At 42.1% G+C, this 26551-nt stretch overlaps 1 protein-coding gene across 1 annotated transcript; it reads left to right on the top strand.

The window, feature by feature from the left end:
• Positions 1–1594: 1594 nt before the first annotated feature.
• Positions 1595–26551, top strand: mcm2 (minichromosome maintenance complex component 2). Its single transcript, XM_084316117.1, has 20 exons — positions 1595–1650; positions 6919–7109; positions 8041–8210; positions 9221–9351; positions 10292–10430; positions 11564–11661; positions 11789–11910; positions 12148–12355; positions 12745–12879; positions 13439–13630; positions 14208–14301; positions 17192–17270; positions 19321–19492; positions 20429–20555; positions 20857–20969; positions 21464–21631; positions 22470–22544; positions 22872–23054; positions 25396–25551; positions 25777–26551. The coding sequence occupies exons 1-20, from the start codon at positions 1645–1647 to the stop codon at positions 25885–25887; spliced, it is 2670 nt and encodes an 889-aa protein (XP_084172243.1). The 5' UTR covers positions 1595–1644; the 3' UTR covers positions 25888–26551.

Raw genomic sequence — 26551 nt, 5'->3', positions numbered from 1 at the left:
TACTGCAACGCACTGCTCGCTGGCCTCCAGGCCACTGCCACCAAGCCTCTTCAACTCATTCAAAACGCAGCGGCCCGCCTGATCTCAAACCTACCGAAGTCGGCCCATGTCACCCCACTTCTTAGGGACCTGCACTGGCTCCCCATTGCTGCACGTATCCGCTTCAAGGCCCTCGACCTAGCATACCGTGCGGCAAAGGGAACCGCTCCCGCCTACCTCCGGTCAATGGTCTCTAACTACACACCCTCAAGACCCCTACGCTCTGCATCTTCTGGCCACCTCAGACCTACTCCTATCCAAGCTCCGGGAGGGTCATCAAAGAGAAGCCGCCTATTCTCAGTCCTTGCCCCACAATGGTGGAATGAACTACCCACCCCAGTTAGGACAGCCGAATCCCATCCAATCTTTCGCCGTCGACTAAAGACGCACTTCTTCAACCATTATCTGAAATAATAATAATAATAATAAAAATTACAAAAAAAAAATCTAACCCTAACTAACCTTACTGTCATGCACTTGTCCTAATAAACTAACCTACACTGTAACACGCAACACTTTGATGAATATTGTTACTTAGCTGATAGAGTTGTACCCTTCCTGATGACCTGTTGTACAGAACATGTAAGTCGCTTTGGATAAAATGGTCAGTTAAATGACTAAATGTAAATGTACTGTAGTAATAGTAAGTAATTTACATGTAAGTAATAGTAAGTCATTTACATGCTATAGGCTTACTATTTTATTTCATACTTATCTTGTCTAGCACAGTCTCTGGAGCGTAACAGTAAGAAGGTTGAAGGTTTTTATTTAGACAACAAAACATATACAGATTATTACTCTATTATACATTTTTGTCAAGGATAGGAACGAAAAAGGCGCAATGACTTATTTACATCGTTGTCCTTGGATGTCAAGGATGCTTGAAACAACACATTTAGCATTTTGTATAAAAGTATTCTGTACTTCTGTATGACAACTATTAAAGAAACTTGAAACTAGTAAAAGGGGACAGCCTTTGGCACATTTCCCCCATAGGGTGGCGTTCTCTGCACCCTCTGGTTTTCCCGGGGGGGAAATGAGAAGAAACGGAAAGCTCCGCCCTCCGTCGCGGCTCCACGTATGAAGAGAGAACAGTACGAGCTTGATTTGCCCTGCGGAGTGCACCGTCTGAATACGCAGGCTTGACCGTCTTTCAGGCGACAGGACGTCAAGGTTTCATGTTTGTTTTTGTTTTGTGTGATGGAAGCTCGGTTTTTAGATTAGATTCAATGTATTGTCATCATACAGCACAAGTACAGTAGCCTACGACAAAAATACGTTTGGCATCCAACCAGAATGCAAAGGTAACAGTAAAGTGCAATAGGTGATTAAACTGGGTATACAATATATAAAGTAGACTGAGCTCCGCCCGCCCAGGCAGCCCCGCGGGGTAGCCCCCGCGCTGTAAAAAAATAATTAATCACGTACCGGGACCGCCCTCTGCCGCTAACCAACCAATCACGATGCAAATCGACTGCTCGCTTCATACATATTCATACATTTTCGCGCGCTTTGGAGACCACGTGTTCATTTCGCGCGAAAAGTGGAGTGTGTACCGGAAGCAGTGGTCAGACGGGACAAAGCAGAGACTGAAAGACTGAAATCATGGCGGTGAGTAGAAACTTCACCACTCGGACATAAATCATAAATATGGGATGTTTTCTATTCTATTATGAGATTAGAAACGTCTTAGAGGATTGTGTGATATGCTGAGTGAATGTTACCAGTTAGTTAGCAGTCATCTGACGAACTTGATCGTCCCTGCAGACTTTGTCTTGAAATAACTTGCATCGCCAGAGAGTAACGTTAACGGAAGATAGTGAACTATAATACCGTATCGTTTGATTAAAATCAGATCGTATTGTTTTGATTAAAAAAAAGGGAACTTTTGAATGTTTTTATGTTGTCGAGCCCGAACCGGTTCGGCTCCTGTTGTCTTTTGTTGTGTGACGTTATTGGTCTGATGTCTCCACGCGGCTCCTCGTCCATCTGTATTTAGTTTCACATTTTATATTCAGATTCACGAGAAACTCATTCGAGAAAAAAGCGATTAAGTTCATCTGAATCACGACTAAAGATCAAACTTCATCCTGGGAAGATGCTTTGAAACGTTGTATTTTGTCCTGGAAGAAGATTGATTGATTTGAACAATTGTATTAACAGATTGCAGAATGGGTACAATACAGTACAGCTCAATGCACACAATTGTTAAGGGGATGCAGACCAGAGAAAGACTTTCGTCTTGTTTACATCAGGGTCCCCCATTTTCAATTCATAACCAGGATAACTATCTGGCTTTGATCAGACAAATGAAAACCAACTTGTAATAGTCTGTCGACATGAAGACTATTGTAATTTAAGATTAGCACCTGTTAACCTCACTCGATGTTATCTCCACGAAAATATTGTTAAATGTTATTTTAACAAATGTCCAGTTGATTTCTAAATACCCCCAACACACACTCCTAGTATTAGATTAGATTCAAATGCATAGTCATCATACACGATAAAATGTCGACCCTTCTTCCTCCCAAGAGAGTTAACGTCCATCATCCTCATCGGAGTGTACATTCCACCACACGCGAACACTGAGGTCGCACTTTCAAAACTTCACGACGAGGTAAACAAACTCCAGGCAGCTAACGTTGACGCGGCCATTTTGGTCTTGGGGGATTTCAACAGCGCGCGTCTTAAAAAGGTGCTGCCGAATTTCTATCAGCATGTGACCTGTCCCACCAGAGGCGAGAACATATTAGACCATGTATACTCGCAATTTAAGAATGGGTACAAGTCACAGGCTCTTAGTCCATTCGGTAAAAGCGATCACGTTGCAATTTTTCTTTTGCCTAAGTACAAACAGTGTCTCAAGCGAACGCCGGTGGTCTCGCGAGAGGTTAAACGTTGGACCGTGACGTCAGTAGAGTCACTCCAAGCAGTGCTGGGAAGCACAGAATGGAGTGTACTCCGTGATAACACAGCCAATATTAACGAATACACCGAAACGGTGATTGACTATGTCTGTACTCAGGTAGAAGTAATAATCCCCACCACCAAAATTAATATCTACCCAAACCAAAAGCCCTGGGTAGACAAATCCGTCCGTGAGGCTCTGAAAGTGCGCACATCAGCATACAACACCGGGCTGGTGACAGGCAACATGGAAGAACACAAGATGGCAAGATACAACGTCAGGAGAGCAGTAATAGAGGCAAAACGGCGTTACAGGGATAAAGTTGAACTTCAGTTTGAACAGGCTGACTCTAGAGGCATGTGGCAGGGCCTCAGAACAATGACAGACTACAAAGGAACCCCCCTCAAACTGAACAGTGACATCTCCTTAGCAAATGATCTCAACTCCTTCTATGCGAGGTTTGAGGCTGTGAATAACAACACCAGCCTACAAACCACGGCAATGGGGGGGGGGGGGTCTGCTGATGGAGACTCAGTGTTCAGGGTAACAGAGCATGAGGTGAGACGGATCTTTAAAAAAGTGGATATCAGGAAGGCAGCAGGACCGGACGGCATCCCCGGCCGCGTCCTAAAAGTCTGTGCCGACCAACTGGCCCCGGTATTCACTGACATCTTCAACCTGTCCTTGGAACAGGCCGTCATCCCCACCTGTCTGAAGAAGTCCACCATCATCCCTGTACCCAAAAAATCTACGCCCGCTTGCCTCAACGACTACCGCCCTGTAGCCCTCACCTCCATAGCCATGAAGTGCTTTGAGAAGCTAGTGAAGGGCTACATCTGTTCCTCCCTCCCCATCAACCTGGACCCTCTGCAATTTGCATATCGCCCCAACAGGTCCACGGAGGACGCCATAGCCCATGTGCTGCACACAGCAGCATCACATCTGGACAAGAGGAAGGGGAACTATGTGAGAATGCTGTTCATCGACTACAGCTCAGCATTCAATACCATAGTCCCCTCCAAACTCATAGCCAAGCTCAGGGACCTGGGCTTGAACTATGACCTGTGCCAGTGGGTCCTGGACTTCCTGACGGGCAGACCCCAGGTGGTAAGAGCCGGCAACTGCACCTCCTCATCCATCACGCTCAACATAGGGGCCCCCCAGGGCTGTGTTCTGAGCCCCCTCCTCTACTCCCTGTACACACATGACTGCGTAGCACAGCGGAACAACAACACCATCATCAAATTTGCTGATGACACAGTAGTGGTGGGCCTGATCTCTGCCAACGACGAAAGGGCCTACCTGGAAGAGGTAGAGAACCTGTCACAGTGGTGTCAGGAGAACTGCCTCTCCCTGAACGTCAGCAAAACAAAAGAGATGATTGTGGACTTCAGGAGGTCGGGGGTCAAGGACTACAGCCCCCTCAGCATCGACGGGGCACCAGTTGAGAGAGTGAACAGTTTCAAGTACCTCGGAGCCCACATATCCGAGGACTTGACATGGACCACACACATTGACAGTGTTGTGAAGAAGGCACGACAACGCCTCTACTTCCTCAGGCGCCTAAGGAAGTTCCAAGTCAGTCAGAAGATCCTTAGGAACTTCTACTCATGTACAATAGAGAGCATCCTGACCGGCAACATCACCTCCTGGTTTGGGAATAGCACTGCACAAGACCGTAGCAGACTACAAAGAGTGACACGTTCAGCCGAACGCACAATTAGAGGGGGGCTTCCCACCCTCCAGAACATTTACAACAAGCGGTGCAAGGGGAAGGCTAAGAGAATTATTAAGGACTCGAGCCACCCGAACAACTGCCTCTTTGAACTGCTGCCGTCAGGCAAGCGATACCGGAGTCTTATGGCGAGCACAGAAAGACTCAGAAGGAGCTTCTATCCCCAGGCCATCAGGCTGCTAAACGAACAATAATCGCTAAACGAACAATAATCACTATGCAACAACCATCAAATGCACACAGCACACACACCCACACGCACACACACACTCACTCAAACAAACAACACACTGCAGCACCCACTCTCCACACTTTAGATCACACAAACACACTTACACTTTATATTTATTGATAAAGGATTTGCACTACAACTCGTACACCTACTGTGAATTGTACCTAAACTGCACCTTGTCCATTTATGCCTTGCACTATATAGTATTGTATATTAGTACACTGCACAGTATTGTATATTGTATATTGTATGGTAACTACGTCTACGAACATTGTACATATGTCTAAACTGAACACTGTGACCTCTTTTTTTTCTTCTAATTTTTACTATGTTTTTATTTCATACTTATCTTGTCATGCACAGTCTCTGGAGCGCAACAGTAAGAAGCATTTTGTACAAAAGTATTCTGTACTTCTGTATGACAACTATTAAAGAAACTTGAACTTGAACTTGAAACATCACAACTTGCACAAGTACAGTACAACGAAAATAAGTTTGGCATCCAACCAGAGTGCAAATGTAACAGTAAAGTGCAACAGCAATATACAATGTACATGTGATCAAACTGAGTATAAAATATACAAATTAGTACTACTGCGTGTAGTGCTAATCAGATGTATGTGTACAGCTGTATTATATAAATAGAGACTGTATGACTACTACTGGTGTGTATTCAACACACACGTTCATATTATTTAATGTTTCTTACCTACCGTGATGCCAAAACAGTGTTATTCTAACCCACGCTTGTTCTCTCTTGTGTTGAACTTGATTTAGACTTTCCTTGACGTTAGCTCCATAAATATTCCACATAAACCATCAAGTTGAAGGTGTAACTTGTGCCCCATGTCTTCATGTTAACTATGAAAGGTGATTAGCAGCGTTTTACAAAATGTCTGTTTCACTGTGTCAGGAGGATTCTTCCTACTCATCAGTCTCCATCTGTTCCCTCAAGGGAAAGGAACGTTCAGTCAGTATTTGTGGACATGAGCTGCTCTCTCTCCCAAAGTCAGAGACCAGAGAAATAAGAATCAAACTAGTGATGTCATCAAGTATAAAGTCTGGACCTGCTCCATCGACTGTTTGTTTTCTTTTATCCAAAGGAGCTTTATGCAACAGTAGTGTTCTCTGTTCTAAACGGAACATGTATGATCAGAAGGTTCTCCTGCGTCATCTCAGTATAGAATAGAAGTACTTTTATTTTTGTACTGTTTATTTGACCAGGGACAGTGCATATCAATCAACAGTTTATAAATTAATACAAATTAAAAAAACTGTAAATATGCCAACATTAGCATGTTTGCTAGTTTTCAACTGTAGTCCCTGACTCCCTGGGCTATATGTTAAAGCCAGAAAAGAAACAGAAATATAGGATGACATTAAAACTAATATAGAAACGATTTAAAACATATGCTGTACATTTACTCACTAAACATTCATGCATCTATTAAATCGTGCGAAATACAAGGACATTACATGGTCAGGCGACACAGTACAGTCGGGACAAGCAATGCAGACAGTCATGCTGCCCTTTTTTAACCTGTTAAGCCCTATTTTCTGAAAATCCACCTAAAAATACATACCTAAGATTGCTCCACTTCTACAAGGTCCATTTGCATGTTCTTGGTATCTATAGGAACATCTATGGATCTCATGGAATGTATTGTGTCCGAAATATTGTGTCCGTTACTAGGCTTGAGTAAATTGTGATAAAAGAAAGGAGAATATAAATTAGTGTGGTAGTGAAAGGTTAACCTTATGTAGTGTGGTAGTGAAATGTTAACCTTCTGTTGTGTGGCAGTGAAAGGGTTAACCATTTGTTGTGTGGCAGTGAAAGGGTTAACCCCCGTTCAGGCCACAGATCTGTAGATCATCCGCCAATAGAAGCCTGTGTTCATTATATGCATTTAGTTTATTTGCATTAAAACAAAATACAATAATAAAAAGAAAAGGGAGAAAAAGTAAACGTTGAGTAAATGTGAGGTGTTTCTCCTCCTCCAGGATTCCTCTGAGTCGTTCCACATGGCCACCAGCCCCAACAGAGCCACCAGGAGGGGGGATCTTACCTCCTCCCCGGGCAGAGATCTGCCCCCCTTCGAAGATGAGTCTGAGGGGCTCCTGGGAGACGAGCAGCTCCCCGTTGAGGAGGAGGAGGGAGACGGAGAGGAGCTGATAGGAGACGGGATGGAGAGGTGAGAGAGGGAGGGAGGGAGGGATCGATAGATTGAAGAAAGGATGGATGGATTTACATATATTTTGAAGAAATGATTGATGGATAGATTGAAGAAAGGATGGATGGATAGACAGATTGATGAAAGAATGGAGAGATGGATAGATAGATAGATGGGCAGATTGATGAAAGGATATAGATGGGTGGAAGGATAGATGGATAAATAGATGGTCAGATGAAAGGATGGAGAGATGGACAGTTTGATGAAAGGATGGAGAGATGGACAGATTGATGAAAGAATGGAGAGATGGACAGATTGATGGAGAGATGGAGAGATTGATGAAAGGATGGAGAGATGGATGCCCTGCGACACCTCTGCACACAATTACAAAACACAAACGCTACGCATTAGTTACATTTAGAATTGGTAATCATAATGTCATCGTCACTGAAATTGGAACATTAAGAAGTTGCACAACACTTAACTGAAATCAAAACGGTAAGGATTTCCACTAAGTAATATGTTACAGCGGGACTTATGAGTATGGTGTCTGCTACCAGGGACTACATGGCCATACCAGCTTCCACTAATGGTATATAAGTAATATGTTACTGCAGGACTTAGTGCAGTGGTTCTCAAACTACGGGTCGCGACTCGGGACCCAAATTGGGGTCGCGTGTAGGTGACAGTGTAAAAAAAAAAGTATTAAAATTTTTTACTGTTCTGCCAACATATTTTGGCTAAATATGCCTCGTTTTATAAATGTGTATTGATAACATAGTGCTGTGATTACATTTTCGCATAAATATGCACGATCAAGTTCAACAACGTGTGCTTTTATTTTGATATTCCTTAATTCCACGTTGAATAAAATCCTAAATAAAATGGGATCACAGTATGGAAAGGTTTGAGAGCCCCTGACTTAGTGCATCATTGCGTCTGCTTCTTCCAGGGACTACATGGCCATCCCTGCGCTGGACACCTACGAGGCGGAGGGTCTGGACCTGGATGACGACGAGCTGTCGGAACTCTCCCCCGGAGCCAGGGCTGCTGCCGAGGAGGCCATGAGCCGGAGGGACCGCGAGCAGGGCATCACCGGGCGCCTGCGCAGGATCCTGTACGGTGAGTCGTCGTCGACGTGTTTTTATTAATAACAATAATAACTTTATTTATATATAGCTCCATTCATACAGATGGCAGCTCAAAGTGCTTTACACAAGGAACTAAACGAAAGGATAAAAAGAATGAAAAGAAATAACATTAAAGTGATCGAAATGGCAATAAAACAATTGGATAAGATAGTCAAAGTAGCTAAATGAGACAAACGGTAAGACAATAAAAAATTACAAATAAAATATTTATAAAGACTGAAAAGTAAAATAGTTATAATAATAATAATAATAATAATAATAATAATAATAATAATAATAATAATAATAATAATAATAATAGCTAAATTAGACTGTAAACTATAAGAAACAATTTTCTAACAGTAAAATAAGACATTAAAAAATAACAAATAAAATTATAAAAACGATAAATGATAACAAATTATAATTTAAATATTATTATCGACTGTTTACATTGTTGTTTTAGATGTCCATTTACATTCTATTCTTGTAGCAGTCTCTCTTATCCAGAGCCAAATATTCAAATTTCATTAAATTAATTTGAATACCAGACTGCCATTCGAATGTTAATAAATTAATAAAAACATGACTGATATAATTAACTGAAAAACGCATCACTGGCCCCTTTGTCATGATTTTAGAACGATGTGCCTGTAATACAAGTCAATAAAGGGTTCACAAAGCACAGCCCAATGACTATTGATACGTTTTCTATTGATTCTACCCATAATAGATTGTAAACATGTTATGCCTGCTTTGATGTGTTAATAACATGCACATATTATCGTTAATATTCTTAATTTCATTCTACTTTGCCTCACACCGGCCTATTCATATTTGGATGGTATTGTTAGGAACAAACAACAGACCTTATGAGTACTGCGGGTGAATCCACATCGAACCACTCAACACCCTGAGAATGAGAAGCAAACGTCTCCTACAATAAATAAAATACTGAAGACGAGGAGGAAGTCGTAATTATTATTATTGTGTTTTATTCAGACAGTGAAGATGAAGACGAAGAGCGTCCGGCGCGGAGGAGGCGATTGGCTGAGAGAGCTGCGGAGGGCGGGGCTGCGGATGGCGAGGACGAGGAGATGATCGAGAGCATTGAGAACCTGGAGGATATGAAGGTTGGTCAAAAGTCAACTTTATTGTACATTTTTCGCAGGACGTACAGAAAGTTGAAATTACGTTTACATCTTTTTATATACACCGTGGAAACGAGGGAGACAATATAAACAACAAAGGTAAAAATGTAAGACACCGTATACAAACACACAATATACAGGATTGCAAGATATGTACAATATATACAATAAATATTGGAAAAGTCCACTTATTTTAAACCAGACCCTATTTTATCTGGTGTCGTACTGATCAATTCAGACTAAAATATGTCCTCTGTTGGACCTCTTGAGTGGATAGTGTTTGTCCTGGCTGTAAGACCACACGTCCATATACACAGGGCTGTTCTGGTTTAGACATGAATTCATTAATATATAATAATAATAATAATAATAATAATAATAATAATAATAATAATAATAATAATAATAATAATAATAATAATAATAATAATTAATAATAATAATAATGTGTCTCCAGGGCTGTTCTGGTTTAGATATGAAGTCATTGATATATAATAATAATAATAATAATAATAATAATAATAATAATAATAATAATAATAATAATAATAATAATAATAATGTGTCTCCAGGGCTGTTCTAGTAGATATGAAGTCATTGATATATAATAATAATAATAATAATAATAATAATAATAATAATAATAATAATAATAATAATAATAATAATAATAATAATAATAATAATAATAATAATGTGTCTCCAGGGCTGTTCTGGTTTAGATATGAAGTCATTGATATATAATAATAATAATAATAATAATAATAATAATAATAATAATAATAATAATAATAATAATAATAATAATAATAATAATAATAATAATAATAATAATAATAATAATAATAATAATAATAATAATGTGTCTCCAGGGCTGTTCTGGTTTAGACATGAAGTCATTAATATATGAATGTGTCTCCAGGGCCACTCTGTGAGGGAGTGGGTGTCCATGGCGGGCCCCAGGCTCGAGATCTACAACCGCTTCAAGAACTTCCTGAGGACACACGTAGACGAACATGGACATAATGTCTTCAAGGAGAAGATCAGCGACATGTGCAAAGGTAGATAAACATCCAGAACGTTCTATCCCTGCTGCGTCTGTCTCTGTTGTCAGTGTTGTGTCTGTGTCTGCTGGGTCTGTCTCTGCTCTGTCTGTCTGCTGGGTCTGTCTCTGCTGTGTCTGTACCTCCTGATCTGTCTCTGCCGAGTCTGTACTAGGGGTGGGAATCACCAGTTTCATCACAATACGATATATCAATTCTTTGGACATTGATACGATATTTGCAGATATCAGTCTGCCACGATACGATTAGATTTGGGTGCCTGCGATCGATATGAGACGATATCATATGCCCATTTAACACAATCGGTAACATTTAGATCAACTCAAAAAAGGCATCGGAAATATTTATTTAACATTTTTATTTTTGAGCTCTTCCAGACATTTAAATGAAAAACAATCTGCTGTCAATTGTTTTTAATTACAAATAGAACTCCTGTTCACTGTAAAGTGCCAAATTTTTTATATATTTAGCTTTAAACTTTTAAGTAAAAACTTTTGTCACTCCTTGTCACTGTCTGTTCTTCCGTCTCCTCTCCGCCACCTCGCTGCTCGACCGACTACTGAGCATCATATGAATGTCATCATTACTGGGGTGGCTACGTGGCGTAGTGGGCAAGGCGCTCGCCACGAATGCGGAGACGCTGGGCTCGCCTGTTCGAGCCCAGCGCTCCACATTGCTTTCAGTTTAGCTGGTCGTTCATACTAATACACATTGGCCGTATTAGGGGGTGGGAAACTGATGGGTGGGGATCGGGCGTTGTGGACAGCGACTCCTACAGGTCGGTTGGTGTGCCTGCGCAGTAGAATCAGGAAGTGTCGGGGGCAGCGTGAGCCTCCCACGCGTTACTCCTCGCCACTGAGAGATCGAGCTGCGCAGGTGAAAAGATGCGACTGCTGTTACCTCAAGTACCGGAGGGGACTTGTGCTATGTATGACTTAGTCCACATTGCAGCCGGCTTGTGGGAGGCAAGAAACAGCGTCCGTGACAGGGGAGGGTTGAATTGGATGATACGAAATTGGGATGGGAGAAAAATATATAGAAAAATTAGAGAAAAAGTGGATACAAAAAAAAAATGAATGTCATCATTACTGCGGTTAATTGTTCTGTGGCGCTGTGACCCGTCCCCACAGAGAACAAGGAGAGCCTGGTGGTGAACTACGAGGCGCTGGCGGCCAGAGAGCACGTCCTGGCTTACTTCCTGCCCGAGGCTCCCACCGAGATGCTCAAGGTGGGTCCGGCGGCGCTTCTGTCTCGTTCACCCGAGTGGGCCAGCTTTTTAAAAGATGGATCAGATGATGAGAATGAAACGTCTTATCGGGTAATAAGGTGGTGGTTGTTGTTGTTGTTGTTGTCAGGTGTTTGACGAGGCAGCGAAGGAGGTGGTTCTGGCTATGTATCCAAAATACGAACGCATCGCTCATCAGATCTACGTTCGCATCTGCAACCTGCCACTGGTGGAGGAGATTCGCTCACTCAGGTAAGAAAAGTAACCTACCTAGCTAGTAACCATGAAGACTGGTACACACACCTACCTAGCTAGTAACCATGCAGCCTGATACACACACCTACCTAGCTAGTAACCAGACAGTCTGATACACACACCTACCTAGTTAGTAACCAGACAGTCTGCTACACACCTACCTAGCTAGTTAGTAACCACACAGCCTGGTACACACACCTACCTAGGTAGTAACCAGACTCTCTGCTCTCCCAGGCAGCTCCACCTGAACCAGTTGATCCGGACCAGCGGCGTGGTGACCACCTCTACTGGTGTCCTCCCTCAGCTCAGCATGGTCAAGTACAACTGTAACAAGTGCAACTTTGTCCTCGGACCCTTCTGCCAGTCTCAGAGCCAGGAGGTCAAGCCAGGGTCCTGTCCCGAGTGTCAGTCCCTCGGACCCTTCGAGATCAACATGGAGGAGGTGGGTTGTCTTTTTCTGTCGCCATTTGTTTCATCGTATAGGTAATAATATAGGGTTTAATCCGAAATATTTCCAAATCCTCTACCAACATTGTGTAACATCGTCTCTAGAGCCTTCTTCCTCTCCTTCGTTAAATCTACTCTCTGTGAAAGTGAAACTTAAGCTGCTCTGTACTGCGACTCTGCTGCACATACCTATAAAATAGAGTTGCTGTCCACGCAGACGGACTTTAATAATGTCGATGACACACTTAGTATTTTAGAAATATTTGTTTTATTTGATGAATGTGGCCACTGATATGCAACAAATGTAATGTACTTCATTATGAGTTTGACTGTTCCAATCATCTCTCATGGCAGAATAACCATATCAGGTGTCTCCTCCTACAGACTGTGTATCAAAACTACCAGCGAATCACCATCCAGGAGAGCCCAGGCAAGGTGGCGGCTGGCCGCCTCCCCCGCTCCAAAGATGCCATCCTATTGGCTGACCTGGTGGACACCTGCAAGCCAGGAGACGAGATTGTGAGTGGATCAGAATCACCTTGAAGGTCAAAACACCGGTTATATGGTTTAAGTCTGACCCAACAACAGCTGATCATCCTGGGAGGTCTTTACATTTCAACACTATTTTCAGTCATGATGGAAAACATGGGTTATCTGCCTCTTATTCTCTGCAGCCTGTTTAGTGGTAGATTACTTTAACTGTAGTCTCCATTAGCTGACTAGTATTTATAGATATATTAGCCGATTAGTATTTATATATATATTTTAGGAAGTGACTAGTATAACTCTAGTTTCAAGTTTCTTTATTAGTTGTCATACAGGATACTTTTGTATGAAATGCTTCTTTCTGTTTTGCTCCTGAGAGTGTGCTAGGTAAAAATAGATAATTATAAAAAGTATAAAATAGAAAGTAAAGTACTTAAACAAGTGTAAACAAGACAAAACATTTCAATATACAATGCAGAGTAGTTACAATACAATAATAAATGGGATGAGGTAGCTTGTGGTGCAATATACAATGCAGAGTGTTTACAATACACTACACTACTAGGAGCTGACTGGTATTTATCTCAACTAGGAGCTGACTGGTATTTACCACAACAACTACGACGGCTCTCTGAACATGGCGAACGGCTTCCCAGTGTTCGCCACTGTGATCATGGCCAATCACATCACATGCCGTGACGCACGCGCGGCCGTGGCTGAGCTGACGGACGAGGACGTCAAGGCCATCGTAGCGCTGTCCAAGGACGAACGCATCGGAGAGAGGGTGAGGATTCACACGCTCGGCCGGCGCTCGCAATCAGGACGTTCGCTTCGTTATCTTCTTCCATCTATCTGTGTAGAGCAGTATTCTGTGTAGAGCAGTATTCTGTATCTGTGTAGAGCAGTATTCTGTGTAGAGCAGTATTCTGTATCTGTGTAGAGCAGTATTCTGTATCTGTAGAGCAGTATTCTGTGTAGAGCAGTATTCTGTATCTTTGTAGAGCAGTATTCTGTGTAGAGCAGTATTCTGTATCTGTAGAGCAGTATTCTGTATCAGTGTAGAGCAGTATTCTGTATCAGTGTAGAGCAGTATTCTGTGTAGAGCAGTATTCTGTATCAGTGTAGAGCAGTATTCTGTATCAGTGTAGAGCAGTATTCTGTGTAGAGCAGTATTCTGTATCAGTGTAGAGCAGTATTCTGTATCAGTGTAGAGCAGTATTCTGTGTAGAGCAGTATTCTGTATCAGTGTAGAGCAGTATTCTGTATCAGTGTAGAGCAGTATTCTGTATCAGTATCAGTAGTTTTGTGTATCAGTATCAGTAGTTTTGTGTATCAGTAGTTTTCATGCTTGCTTCCTGTAGATCTTTGCCAGTATTGGTCCATCTATCTATGGCCATGAGGACATCAAGCGAGGGCTCGCCCTGGCCCTGTTCGGAGGAGAGCCCAAGAACCCCGGTACTGATCCCAACACCATGTAGTACAAATACTACTGACCCCAACACCATGTATTACAAATACTACTGACCCCAACACCATGTAGTACAAATACTGCAGACCCGAACACCATGTAGTACAAATACTGCAGACCCCAACACCATGTAGTACAAATACTACTGACCCCAACACCATGTAGTACAAATACTACTGACCCCAACACCATGTAGTACAAATACTACTGACCCCAACACCATGTAGTACAAATACTACTGACCCCAACACCATGTAGTACAAATACTACTGACCCCAACACCATGTAGTACAAATACTACTGACCCGAACACCATGTAGTACAAATACTACATACCTAAATACTACTGACCTAAATACTACTGACCCAAACACCATGTAGTACAAATACTACAGACTCAAATACTACTGACCCAAACACCATGTTGTACAAATACTACTGACCCAAACACCATGTAGTACAAATACTACTGACCCAAACACCATGTAGTACAAATACTACTGACCCAAACACCATGTAGTACAAATACTACAGACCTAAATACTACAGACTCAAACACCATGTAGTACAAATACTACTGACTTAAATACTACTGACTCAAACACCATGTAGTACAAATACTACTGACCCAAACACCATGTAGTACAAATACTACTGACCCAAATACTACTGACTTAAAATACCATGCTGTACAAATACTACTGACCCAAAATACCATGCTGTACAAATACTACTGACCCAAAATACCATGCTGTACAAATACTACTGACCCAAACACCATGTAGTACAAATACTACTGACCCAAATACTACAGACCCAAATACCATGTAGTACAAATACTACACACCCGAACGCGTGAATATTAAAGGCAACCAACTTGTGTTCAGCTTTTCGTTCAGCGTTTCTCTGATTGGCCACACGGCCAATCAATCAATCCACTAGCACGCGGCCTTGCGGCAAGAGAGACAAGAGAGACAAGAGAGTCGCGGCAGAGAGCCGCGCATGCGCATGAGGCTCCCCCAGGTCCTTGTGTTTGAGACAGCCATATTAGACACATAGCCATAATTTAAGATAATAGTTTCCACAGCTCCAGTTAACCTAATTTATACCGTAATGAATCATTAAAAAATATACCGTTAACTGGAATATGTTGTTTCTTTACACATATGTTGGATTATGTAATTGGGTTTTCATGACAAAACAATAAAAATCGCTACTTTACATCAGGGTGAACGCTGAACCGAGTCAAGCCGCGGGCGGCGCACGGAAGCCGGTGAATGAACAACCGCATTGCCCCGCTGGCTCTTCAGCAAGGAGCCTCCACAGCTCCAGTTAACCTAATTTATACCGTAATGAATCATTAAAAAATATACCGTTAACTGGAATATGTTGTTTCTTTACACATATGTTGGATTATGTAATTGGGTTGTCATGACAAAACAATAAAAATCGCTACTTTACATCAGGGTGAACGCTGAACCGAGTCAAGCCGCGGGCGGTGCACGGAAGCCGGTGAATGAACAACCGCATTGCCCCGCTGGCTCTTCAGCAAGGAGCCTCTACAGCTCCAGTTAACCTAATTTATACCGTAATGAATCATTAAAAAATATACCGTTAACTGGAATATGTTGTTTCTTTACACATATGTTGGATTATGTAATTGGGTTTTCATGACAAAACAATAAAAATCGCTACTTTACATCAGGGTGAACGCTGAACCGAGTCAAGCCGCGGGCGGTGCACGGAAGCCGGTGAATGAACAACCGCATTGCCCCGCTGGCTCTTCAGCAAGGAGCCTCCACAGCTCCAGTTAACCTAATTTATACCGTAATGAATCATTAAAAAATATACCGTTAACTGGAATATGTTGTTTCTTTACACATATGTTGGATTATGTAATTGGGTTGTCATGACAAAACAATAAAAATCGCTACTTTACATCAGGGTGAACGTTGTTACACTGCCACCACCCACTTCAATGACCTAACACTAGTGTTTATTATTAAGAGTCAGATAGTGAATGAATGAATGAATGAAAACTTTATTTAACAGATTGCAGAATGGGTACAATACAGTACGGCTCAATACATACAATTGTTAAGGGGATGCAGACCTGAGAAAGACGTTTGTCTTGTTTACATCAGGGTCCCCCATTTTCAATTCATATAGACATTTATGACATACACAACATACATGACATTTATGGCATAGGGACATATAGGTATTTAGTACCTATATATATATATATATATATATATATAGTCGTAACAGTGTTTATTATTGCGAGTCCTAACAGTGTTTATTATTTCATAACTGTATGGGCTTTGTTTATACATGTACAGTGACGAGTGAATCTACCGTTGGTTGTTAAAAACGCGAAACATAATAATCAGTCAGCAGCGCTCCACTGCTACCGCAGCCCAACACAAGTGCGTTGGAACAGCAGCCCAACACAACAGAAGTTGGTTGCCCGCGCTGCCGCGCTGCCGCGCTTGCTCTTTGGATTTCATTTGGGACGTGGGACGGCTGCGCTTGCCTGCGCGTGGGGGCGGGGGGGCGGGGGGGCGGGGGGGCGCGGCCAATCAGAGAAAAGCCGAACACAAGTTGGTTGCCTTTAATATTCACGCCACCCGAACACCATGTAGTACAAATACTACTGACTTAAATACTACTGACTCAAACACCATCTAGTACAAATACTACTGACCCAAATACTATTGACCCAAACACCATGTAGTACAAATACTACTGACTCAAAATACCATGTAGTACAAATACTACTGACTCAAAATACCATCTAGCACAAATACTACAGACCCAAATACCATATTTTCTTGCTAACTTATTATATCCTATCTCTCTCTCTCTCTCTCTCAGGTGGTAAACACAAGATCCGTGGTGACATCAATGTGTTGCTCTGTGGAGACCCAGGAACAGCCAAGTCCCAGTTCCTCAAGTAGGTTCCCCGACAACCACACACACACACAACCGCACAGCCACATACACACAACCACATACGTACACACAACCACACACAGCTAACGTTGTGGAGCAGCAGAGAGGATGCTGAGGTGTTTGGTGTCCAGATGCAGAAATGTTTCTGTTTAAATTTGTAGTTCAAGCTGAATATCTGTGTTGTTGGACAAACGGTAACATGTTGTATCTGAACTAGTGGTGGGACTCGATAAAAAAATTTTATCGAATGAATTTGAGACTTTATAGTTAATTAATCGAAATGTATCACATTTTAATCGCATATCAATATTTGATGCGAAAAGCAACATTTTTCAATTCAAATGAATTTTGGTATACGAGTGAATCGATGAATATACATACTTTTAAGCAGCAAAATCCTGTATTAGCTACTACACAGACCAACAGATCAATGCAATTTTGAACAAAGTGCAGCACTTTTAGGAATAATAATATATATAGCGCAAAGGACCTTTGTATCAATAACAATGAACTTGCACACAATCATCAGTGAAATTCTTAGGTGTCAATATCGATGAGAAACTCTGCTTTAAGAATCATTGTGAAATTGTTTGCAAGAAGGTTTCAAAATCTTTGGGCATTATAAAAAGGGTTAAAAAAAACAATTAAAAAAGAGCACATTACTAACTTTGTATTACAGTTTAATTTATCCTCATATCTTTTACTGCAATATAATTTGGGCCAGCACTTACCCATCTTACTTACAAACAATCCATAGAGCTCAGAAATCCTTTGTAAGAATTGCAACCAACCAACTCTTCTTATTTAGCCCCAACCAAACCATTATTTAAACAACTGCAACTACTCACAATTTATGAGGTCAACAAGTATCAAACAGGGGTTCTTATGTACAAAGTAATTGGTCTTCCTTTATCTTTGCCTAATTCTTTTTCAAACTTATTTTGAGTTTAATTCTCTTTATCATGCACATCTCACAAGAAGAAATAAAGACTTACGCATTCCTTTCTGTAGGACCTCTGTTGCCAAATTCTCATTTGTTTATCAAGGTGCAGTGATGTGGAATGATATACAAAATCTAATAGAAACATGTTCCACTTTAAATATATTTAAAAGTAAGCTTAAAAAAGAACTACAGATCCTGTAGTCTATAGTATCCATGTGTATTTGTGTAAAGTCTTTTTTTTTTTTTTTTAAATCCCCAACATTATAATAGTTGTATAATGCTGTATTGTATGTATCTGTGTGTATGAGAGAGGGATATGAGCATGTGTTTGTGCATAATGTGGGGGGTGGGGGGGGTGTAGTTATCCTATATAGGTTTAAGAGGGGAGGTCGCTTATAAGCCCTTGGGTTTTTTTTACCTTTCCTGCACATTTTAACTGTTTTTAACTTTTTACTTATTTTATTCCAGAATGTATGTTTGTAAGTGCGAATAACAATAAACAAATAAACAAAGGACCTTTTGTAAACTCAAGCACTTTCGAGGTAAAAGTAAAACGCAGTACTTTCAAGTACATTCCAGAACAGTTGACCATAGGGGGGGGGGGGGGGGGGGGAACTCTTGATTGATCTCAATTTCTCTTATATATATATATATTTTTTTTATGAACAAACCAGACTAAGAAAAAAAGTAATTTGCGATTTATTATACTTAATACTTATAGCACATGCATGAGTCTGGTCTCCTTTGAAAGGTAACATTCTTACACAATAAAGAAAAATCATCATGCGATTAAATGCATACACTTTTTTTTTTAGTTTTTATTCTTTCTGTAGTTAATTAATCGAAATGAATGCGATAAAGTCCCAGCCCTAATCTGAACATGTAGTATCTGAACACACAGTAACGTGTTGTATCTGAACATACAATAACATGTAGTATCTGAACATACAGTAACGTGTAGTATCTGAACATACAGTAACATGTTGAGAACAGAGTAACATGTAGTATCTGAACATACAGTAACATGTTGAACACAGTAACATGTAGTATCTGAACATACAGTAAACATGTTGAACACACAGTGACATGTTGACTGGTCTCTCCTCAGGTACGTGGAGAAGGTAGCCAGCAGGGCTGTGTTCACCACCGGCCAGGGGGCCTCAGCTGTGGGTCTGACAGCCTACGTCCAGAGACACCCGGTCACCAGAGAGTGGACCCTGGAGGCCGGAGCCCTCGTCCTCGCTGACCGCGGGGTCTGCCTCATCGACGAGTTCGACAAGGTCAGACGATGCATACAGTAATATATATATATATACACACACAGTATACATGAGTCATATATACAGTAATAATATATACAGTATATATCGGTCAGACTACAGTAATATACAGTATAGATGAGTCAGACTATATACAACATACACAGTAGATTCAGACTATATACAGTATATATGATTCAGACTACAGTATATATGATTCAGACTATATACAGTATAGATGAGTCAGACTATATACAGTATATATGATTCAGACTACAGTATATATGATTCAGACTATATACACTATAGATGAGTCAGACTATATACTGTATATATGATTCAGACTATACAGTATAGATGAGTCAGACTATATACTGTATATATGATTCAGACTACAGTATAGATGATTCAGACTATATACCATATAGATGAGTCAGACTATATACAGTATGGATGAGTCGGACTATATACAGTATAGATGTCAGGCTATATACAGTATAGGTTTGTTTGTCCCTGTAGGGAAATGTGCCTCCACATAGTATTAATAAAAACACATCAACCAGTAAAAACAACATCATAAGACCATTCAGAAAACCTGTCTCGTGTGGGTTGCTCGCCTGAAATTATTATTATTATTTCCAGGTCAAAGGTAAAAACAACCATATATGGAATGTTTCTGTTCACGGGGCCACCAAGGGGGGGGGGGGGGGGGGGGGGTCGTAATTATTGGGATAATTACAAAGGCATGTTTTATGATGGGGTTTGGTAAACCACATTTACCACCACACTGAAACATTCACGCTGGAAGAATGAAACTTTGATTATTCCATGTTAATTACTACTACTACTAAAGCTTCCAAGCCCAAAGGACGGCAATCAGTACGGTCCTGATATGTTATATTATACAAACCAATCTCCGGCAACATTACGAGTGGTTTTGATGCTTTGTTGTCCCAGATGAACGATGCCGACCGGACCAGTATCCATGAAGCCATGGAGCAACAGAGTATCTCCATCTCCAAGGCTGGGATAGTTACCTCCCTGCAGGCTCGCTGCACCATCATCGCTGCTGCTAACCCTATTGGTAGGTTAGGCTGTCTGTCATCGCTGCTGCTAACCCTATTGGTAGGTTAGGCTCTCTGTTAACCCGTCTGCTAGCCCTATTGGTAGGTTAGACTGTCTGCTAACCCTATTGGTAGGTTAGACTGTCTGCTAGCCCTATTGGTAGGTTAGACTGTCTGCTAACCCTATTGGTAGGTTAGGCTGTCTGCTAATCATATTGGTAGGTTAGGCTGTCTGCTAACCCTATTGGTAGGTTAGTCTGATGGATGCATAGACGTTTCTTTATCATGTTTTTAAAAACGTGTCCAATAAACTGTGTCCAGGCGGCAGGTACGACCCCTCCCTGACCTTCTCGGAGAACGTGGACCTGACGGAGCCCATTGTGTCACGTTTTGACATACTGTGTATCGTCAGAGATACTGTTGACCCAGTGCAGGTATATATACTCCTACAACTGATGCCCTGTATCCTCTAGAACTGATATTGTGTAACCTCTAGAACTGATATTGTGTAACTTCTAGAACTGATATTGTGTATCCTCTAGAACTGATATTGTGTATCTTCTAGAACTGATATTGTGTATCTTCTAGAACTGATATTGTGTATCCTCTAGAACTGATATCGTGTCTTCTAGAACTGATATTGTGTATCCTCTAGAACTGATATTGTGTCTTCTAGAACTGATATTGTGTATCCTCTAGAACTGATATCGTGTCTTCTAGAACTGATATTGTGTATCCTCTAGAACTGATATTGTGTCTTCTAGAACTGATATTGTGTATCCTCTAGGACTGATATCATGCGTATTCTAGAACTGATGCCCTGTATCCTGTAGAACTGATAGCATGCATCCTCTAGAACTGATCGCATGTATCATCTAGAACTGATATCCCATACTGGTAACAATATGATTGGTTGTTTTCCCACCAGGATGAGTTGCTGGCACGCTTCGTGGTTGGCTCCCACATCAAGCATCACCCTAGCAACAAGGACGTGGGCATGGCCGGGCTGGAGGAGGTGATCCTGCCAAACACCTCGGACGTCCCGCCCATCCCTCAAGAGCTGCTCCGGAAGTACATGATGTACTCCAAGGAGAGGGTAAGAGTCACACTACACACATTTCATGATGCATGAAGAAATCATCATTGTTTTTTTTTTGTTTTTTTTTTTTTTTATAATTTTTTAAACATAACATAAAATTAGACACACAAGCATTAACAGTAAATATCCAAAGTAAATCACAGGACTATACATTCCATTTGAATCAATATAAATGTAGTTTACGAGATATATACCTAATACTTTCTATCCAATACAATACATACATTATGCTCTTGCTCGCTCTCCCCCCCAGGACCCCCACTTGGATAATCCATCCATTTTCATTCGTTTCTAACCAGGAACTACAATTCATATGCTAGCCTTTATTCTCTCCACCACTTCTAACCAGATTGCAATGCTGGTTTCACTGACACCTAAAATTCTTGCTGTAGATATCTCTAGATAAATCACATCGAGATAGGTAAGAACCCATACCTTCCGGCACATTTTATCCGGTTGAATCCATCGTGATGCTATCAGCTTTTTAGCAGCTGTGAGACCGAATAAAACTAGTCTCTTTAGCTGTATAGGGGCTGCAAACTGAGAAACATCATTCAACAGCAATACAGAGGGCTGTACAGGTATGTTCAGAAATAAGAATTCTGGTAATTGCAGGGTCACTTCTTCCCAGAATATCTTAACAGGTGGGCAATCCCAATACATATGCATAAATGTACCCTCATCACCATTTGTACATAAGGAACATAGAGAAATCATCATTGTTTTATGAAGATTCCATAAAATGGTATCATACACACAGCTGTGTATTTAGACACAACACCACAACACACAGGAGGGCAAAGAGTGGTTCTAAGTGTGTGTGTGGTGTGTGCAGATTCGGCCCAAACTGAATCGAATGGACCAGGACAAAGTGGCTCGGATCTACAGCGACCTGCGTAAAGAATCCATGGTGAGTTGCCTTTCCTTTACCTTAACCCTAACCCTCATCTTAACCCTCACCTTAACCCTCACCTTGACCCTAGTGTCAAAATAGTGTTTGGTCTTTATTCTTTTAACTTTTTTTTACTGTATGAAGCACAATCTCGGGAGGCTCATACAGAACCAAGCATTTCACTGTAATGTACATGTACTTTATACGTGACAAATAAAACAAAACTTGAACTTGATGTGTGTGTCTCTGTGTGTGTCTCTGTGTGTGTGTCTCTGTGTGTGCGTGTGTGTGTCTCTGTGTGTGTGTGTGTGTGTCTGTGTGTGTCCCTGTCTGTGTGTGTCCCAGGCCACTGGCAGCATCCCCATCACGGTGCGTCACATCGAGTCCATGATCCGCATGGCGGAGGCTCACGCCCGGATGCACCTCAGAGACTACGTCCAGGAGGACGACGTTAACATGGCCATCAGGGTGATGCTGGAGAGCTTCATCGACACGCAGAAGTTCAGCGTGATGAGGAGCATGAGGAAGGTGGGTGCGCCCGTGAGTGTGTGTGTGTGTGTGTGCACGATTTACGTGTCACAGAAGAGGTAAGAATGCGATTGGTCAGATCGTCTTGGTTGTTACACATTTATTAGCTAAAAACATTGTAAATCAAATACAATTAGTTTCAGGAGTTGGATGTTAGAGGACTCAACGGGTCGCTGGCCAGGAAACCCGGATTGAGCTCCTGATTCGTCGTGTGCGTCAACCTTTTATTGCATTTGGAGGGGGCGGGACCAGGTGGAGAGACCGGAAGGGGGTAGGGGGTGTTAGTCAAAAGGAGGGGGCGGGGGAACGATGAGGTACCGGAGACCAAGGTACCCATGTACATGTCAAAATACTTCCCAAAGGTCAGTGAATACCACGATTACAACACCAGAGGGAGCTCCACAAATCATGTTAAACCCAGATTCGGCTCAAACAAGGGACTAAACACGTTTCGCAATTATGCCACATCAATGTGGAACGCCCTACCCACAGCCGTAAAGGAATGTGAATCACTACCCACCTTCAAAAACACTCTCAAAGAACACCTACGGGAGACTGCAATTCGAAACTGGCCCCTGTAAATGTCCTAACCCAACCCCCTCCAATGTACAGTAAATGACCAAGTATGGTTTTGTCAATATTCCAATGTACAGTTTTGCTTGTACAGTGTCCCCCACCCACCCACCCCTCCTACCCAACCCCCCCCCCCCACCCACCCAACCACCTCCAATGTACAGTCTCTACGTCAAATGTATATACTCTCTTTTCTGGACTCTTTTTGTATCACAAACAGTACTGTATTTGCAAATCTGGTATGTCATAAATGTATAGATGTAGCAGTACTGTATCTGTATGTCATGTATGTCATATATGTTATGATGAATTGAAAATGGGGGACCCTGATGTAAACAAGACTAAAGTCTTTCTCTGGTCTGCATCCCCTTAACAATTGTATGTATTGAGCTGTACTGTATTGTACCCATTCTGCAATCTGTTAACACTTTAACTGCCGAAAACGCCGGAACTCGTCATTCCCCGCCATGCTCAAGTTGCCGAGGACGCCGTAACTCGTCTTTGATATCAATATTTCAAAAATCTGTGATCGAAATCATATTTCTGTTCTGGAGCCTTGACACACAGTGCTGATCTCCTCTCAACCCTCTAGCGGTTCAAGAGCGCCATCTGGTGGCCGATCGGCAGATCGAAACCGGATATCAACCTTTGAACCGGCAGGACTCACTCCATATGGGGTCCGGGCACTCGCTAATGTTAGAGAGACTCTGTCTTCACACAGTGAACATCGATCGGTGGAAATAACTTGGAAAAAACAACATGATTTGGACGTATATACTATTATACAACCTGGAAATAGATCGGGCATTTCAACATCCCATAATCGAAAACTGTCTACTCCACGCTGATCGCCCAACGGCCCGAGGAGACTGGGGTGAGTTTTAGCGTGTAGTATTACCGTGTTCGATATAAACTGCTATGATGAACATATGACCCACATTAGATGAATGGTATAACGTTGCCCACAGAATTATAAACGCCCCCTCGCCCATCCGGTCAACATAAGATGACATGTAGTAAATTCTAGAAGTACGTCCAGTTGAAATGTTTGATCTCGCACAGATTCCTACCAAACTGTATTTGATCATCAATATAATGCATTTGGGGCTATAAATCACGTTCTGGAGAAAGCTGCAGAAAGAGATGAAAACATACTTATACTTTAGACCATATTTTAGTATGAATATGTGAATGAAAAAGTTTAACGTTGCTACACCATGAACAATACATATAGGACATTGAATGGGCCCTAATAATGGCAATCTAGCAATAGAATTAAAAAAGTTATAGCCCTGCAAAGAAGGGGAACTTCTCCATGTTAAATAGAGCTGGCAAGGGATGGTATATCATGAATTTAACCTTGGGCAATCAAAGTGTTAATAAAGTTCGCAATCAATCAATCAGACGGGAAGACGGGGGGGGTTACACAGGAAGGGGGATGTCGGAATGGGAGACAAAGCGAGGGTATTGGAGTAAGGGGGGGGGGGGGGGGTGGACAGTTTCTACCACTGAAGCATCAAGGTTCAACTCTAGACGGGACCTTTCATGCTATTTAACCCTTACGCTGCCACAATACCGAATGTTAACCCTTTCACTGCCACGCGACAAAGGGTTAACCCTTTCACAACCACACCACACTACAGTGAAAGGTTAACCTTCTGTAGTGGTAGTGAAAGGGTTAACAACAAAAAAGACAAGTCCATTTCTCGCTCTTTCTCTCTCTCTCTCTCTCACTCACTCACTCACTCTGCCTGTCTCTTCTCCATAGACGTTTTCTCGCTACCTGGCGTTCCGTAGGGACAACAACGAGCTGCTGCTGTTCATTCTGAAGCAGCTGGTCGCAGACCAGGCGTCGTACCAGAGGAACCGCTACGGAGCGCAGAACGACACGGTGGAGATCGCAGAGAAAGACCTGCAGGACAAGGTACAGCCACTGTTACTCACACTGCTACTCAGTGGTTTTCTCCTGAGTAGGTAAAGAACTACATTGCCACCTAGTGGCTCGGGAGGGTATTTCGGGACGGTATTTCAAGCATCATTAGAATGGAAAACGATAGTGGATTCTCAATGTCATTCACACACACACACACACACCCCAGCTAATGAACCAAATGATGAGTTCTTCGTCTCTCCTCCTCCTCTTCCTCAGGCCCGTCAGATCAACATCCACAGCCTGTCCTCCTTCTACGACAGCGAGATGTTCCAGTTCAACAAGTTCTCCCACGACGCCAAGAAGAAGCTCATCCTGCAGCAGTTCTAGAACCTTCTGGAACCCTCCTCTACCGTTACCACGACGATGCGCCTCAGTTAAGACCCAGGACTCGGAGCGGAGCTGGAAGGGCTTTGATCACTACTGGGGGCAAAACAATTATTATTAAAAGAACATTGAAAACGTTAGTACATTGAGAGCCTTGGTTTGTAGGACGGTCCGCCCATCTCCCCCTCCTGCTCCCATCTCCCCCTCCGGCTCCCATCTCCCCCTCCGGCTCCCATCTCCCCCTCCGGCTCCCATCTCCCCCTCCGGCTCCCATCTCCCCCTCCTGCTCCCATCTCCCCCTCCGGCTCCCATCTCCCCCTCCTGCTCCCATCTCCCCCTCCTGCTCCCATCTCCCCCTCCGGCTCCCATCTCCCCCTCCGGTTCTGGTTCTGCCGCGGCGCAGCGCTGGTTGTAAATAACTGTACATGCTTGTTTCTGTAGTGTTGGAAAATCAAGCCAGGATTGTCTTCATCTCGAGACACGTGTCGCTCCTGTGTTTGTCGCCTGGAGGTTTCTTGTGGTTACAGCTCGTCTGGGTTCTATGATGCCTGTCGCACAGTGATGATGAAGGGTTTGATATCTTGTACTGTTGGAAGTAAAAAAAAATATATATGTTGGATTCTGGATGTGTTTTCATATTAAAATGGTCATACTTGTTAAAACATTA

The sequence above is a fragment of the Notolepis coatsorum genome (assembly GCF_963971535.1).
Source record: "Notolepis coatsorum genome assembly, chromosome: 6".
Lineage (NCBI taxonomy): Eukaryota > Metazoa > Chordata > Actinopteri > Aulopiformes > Paralepididae > Notolepis > Notolepis coatsorum.
This window is presented reverse-complemented; position numbering and strand designations above follow the sequence as displayed.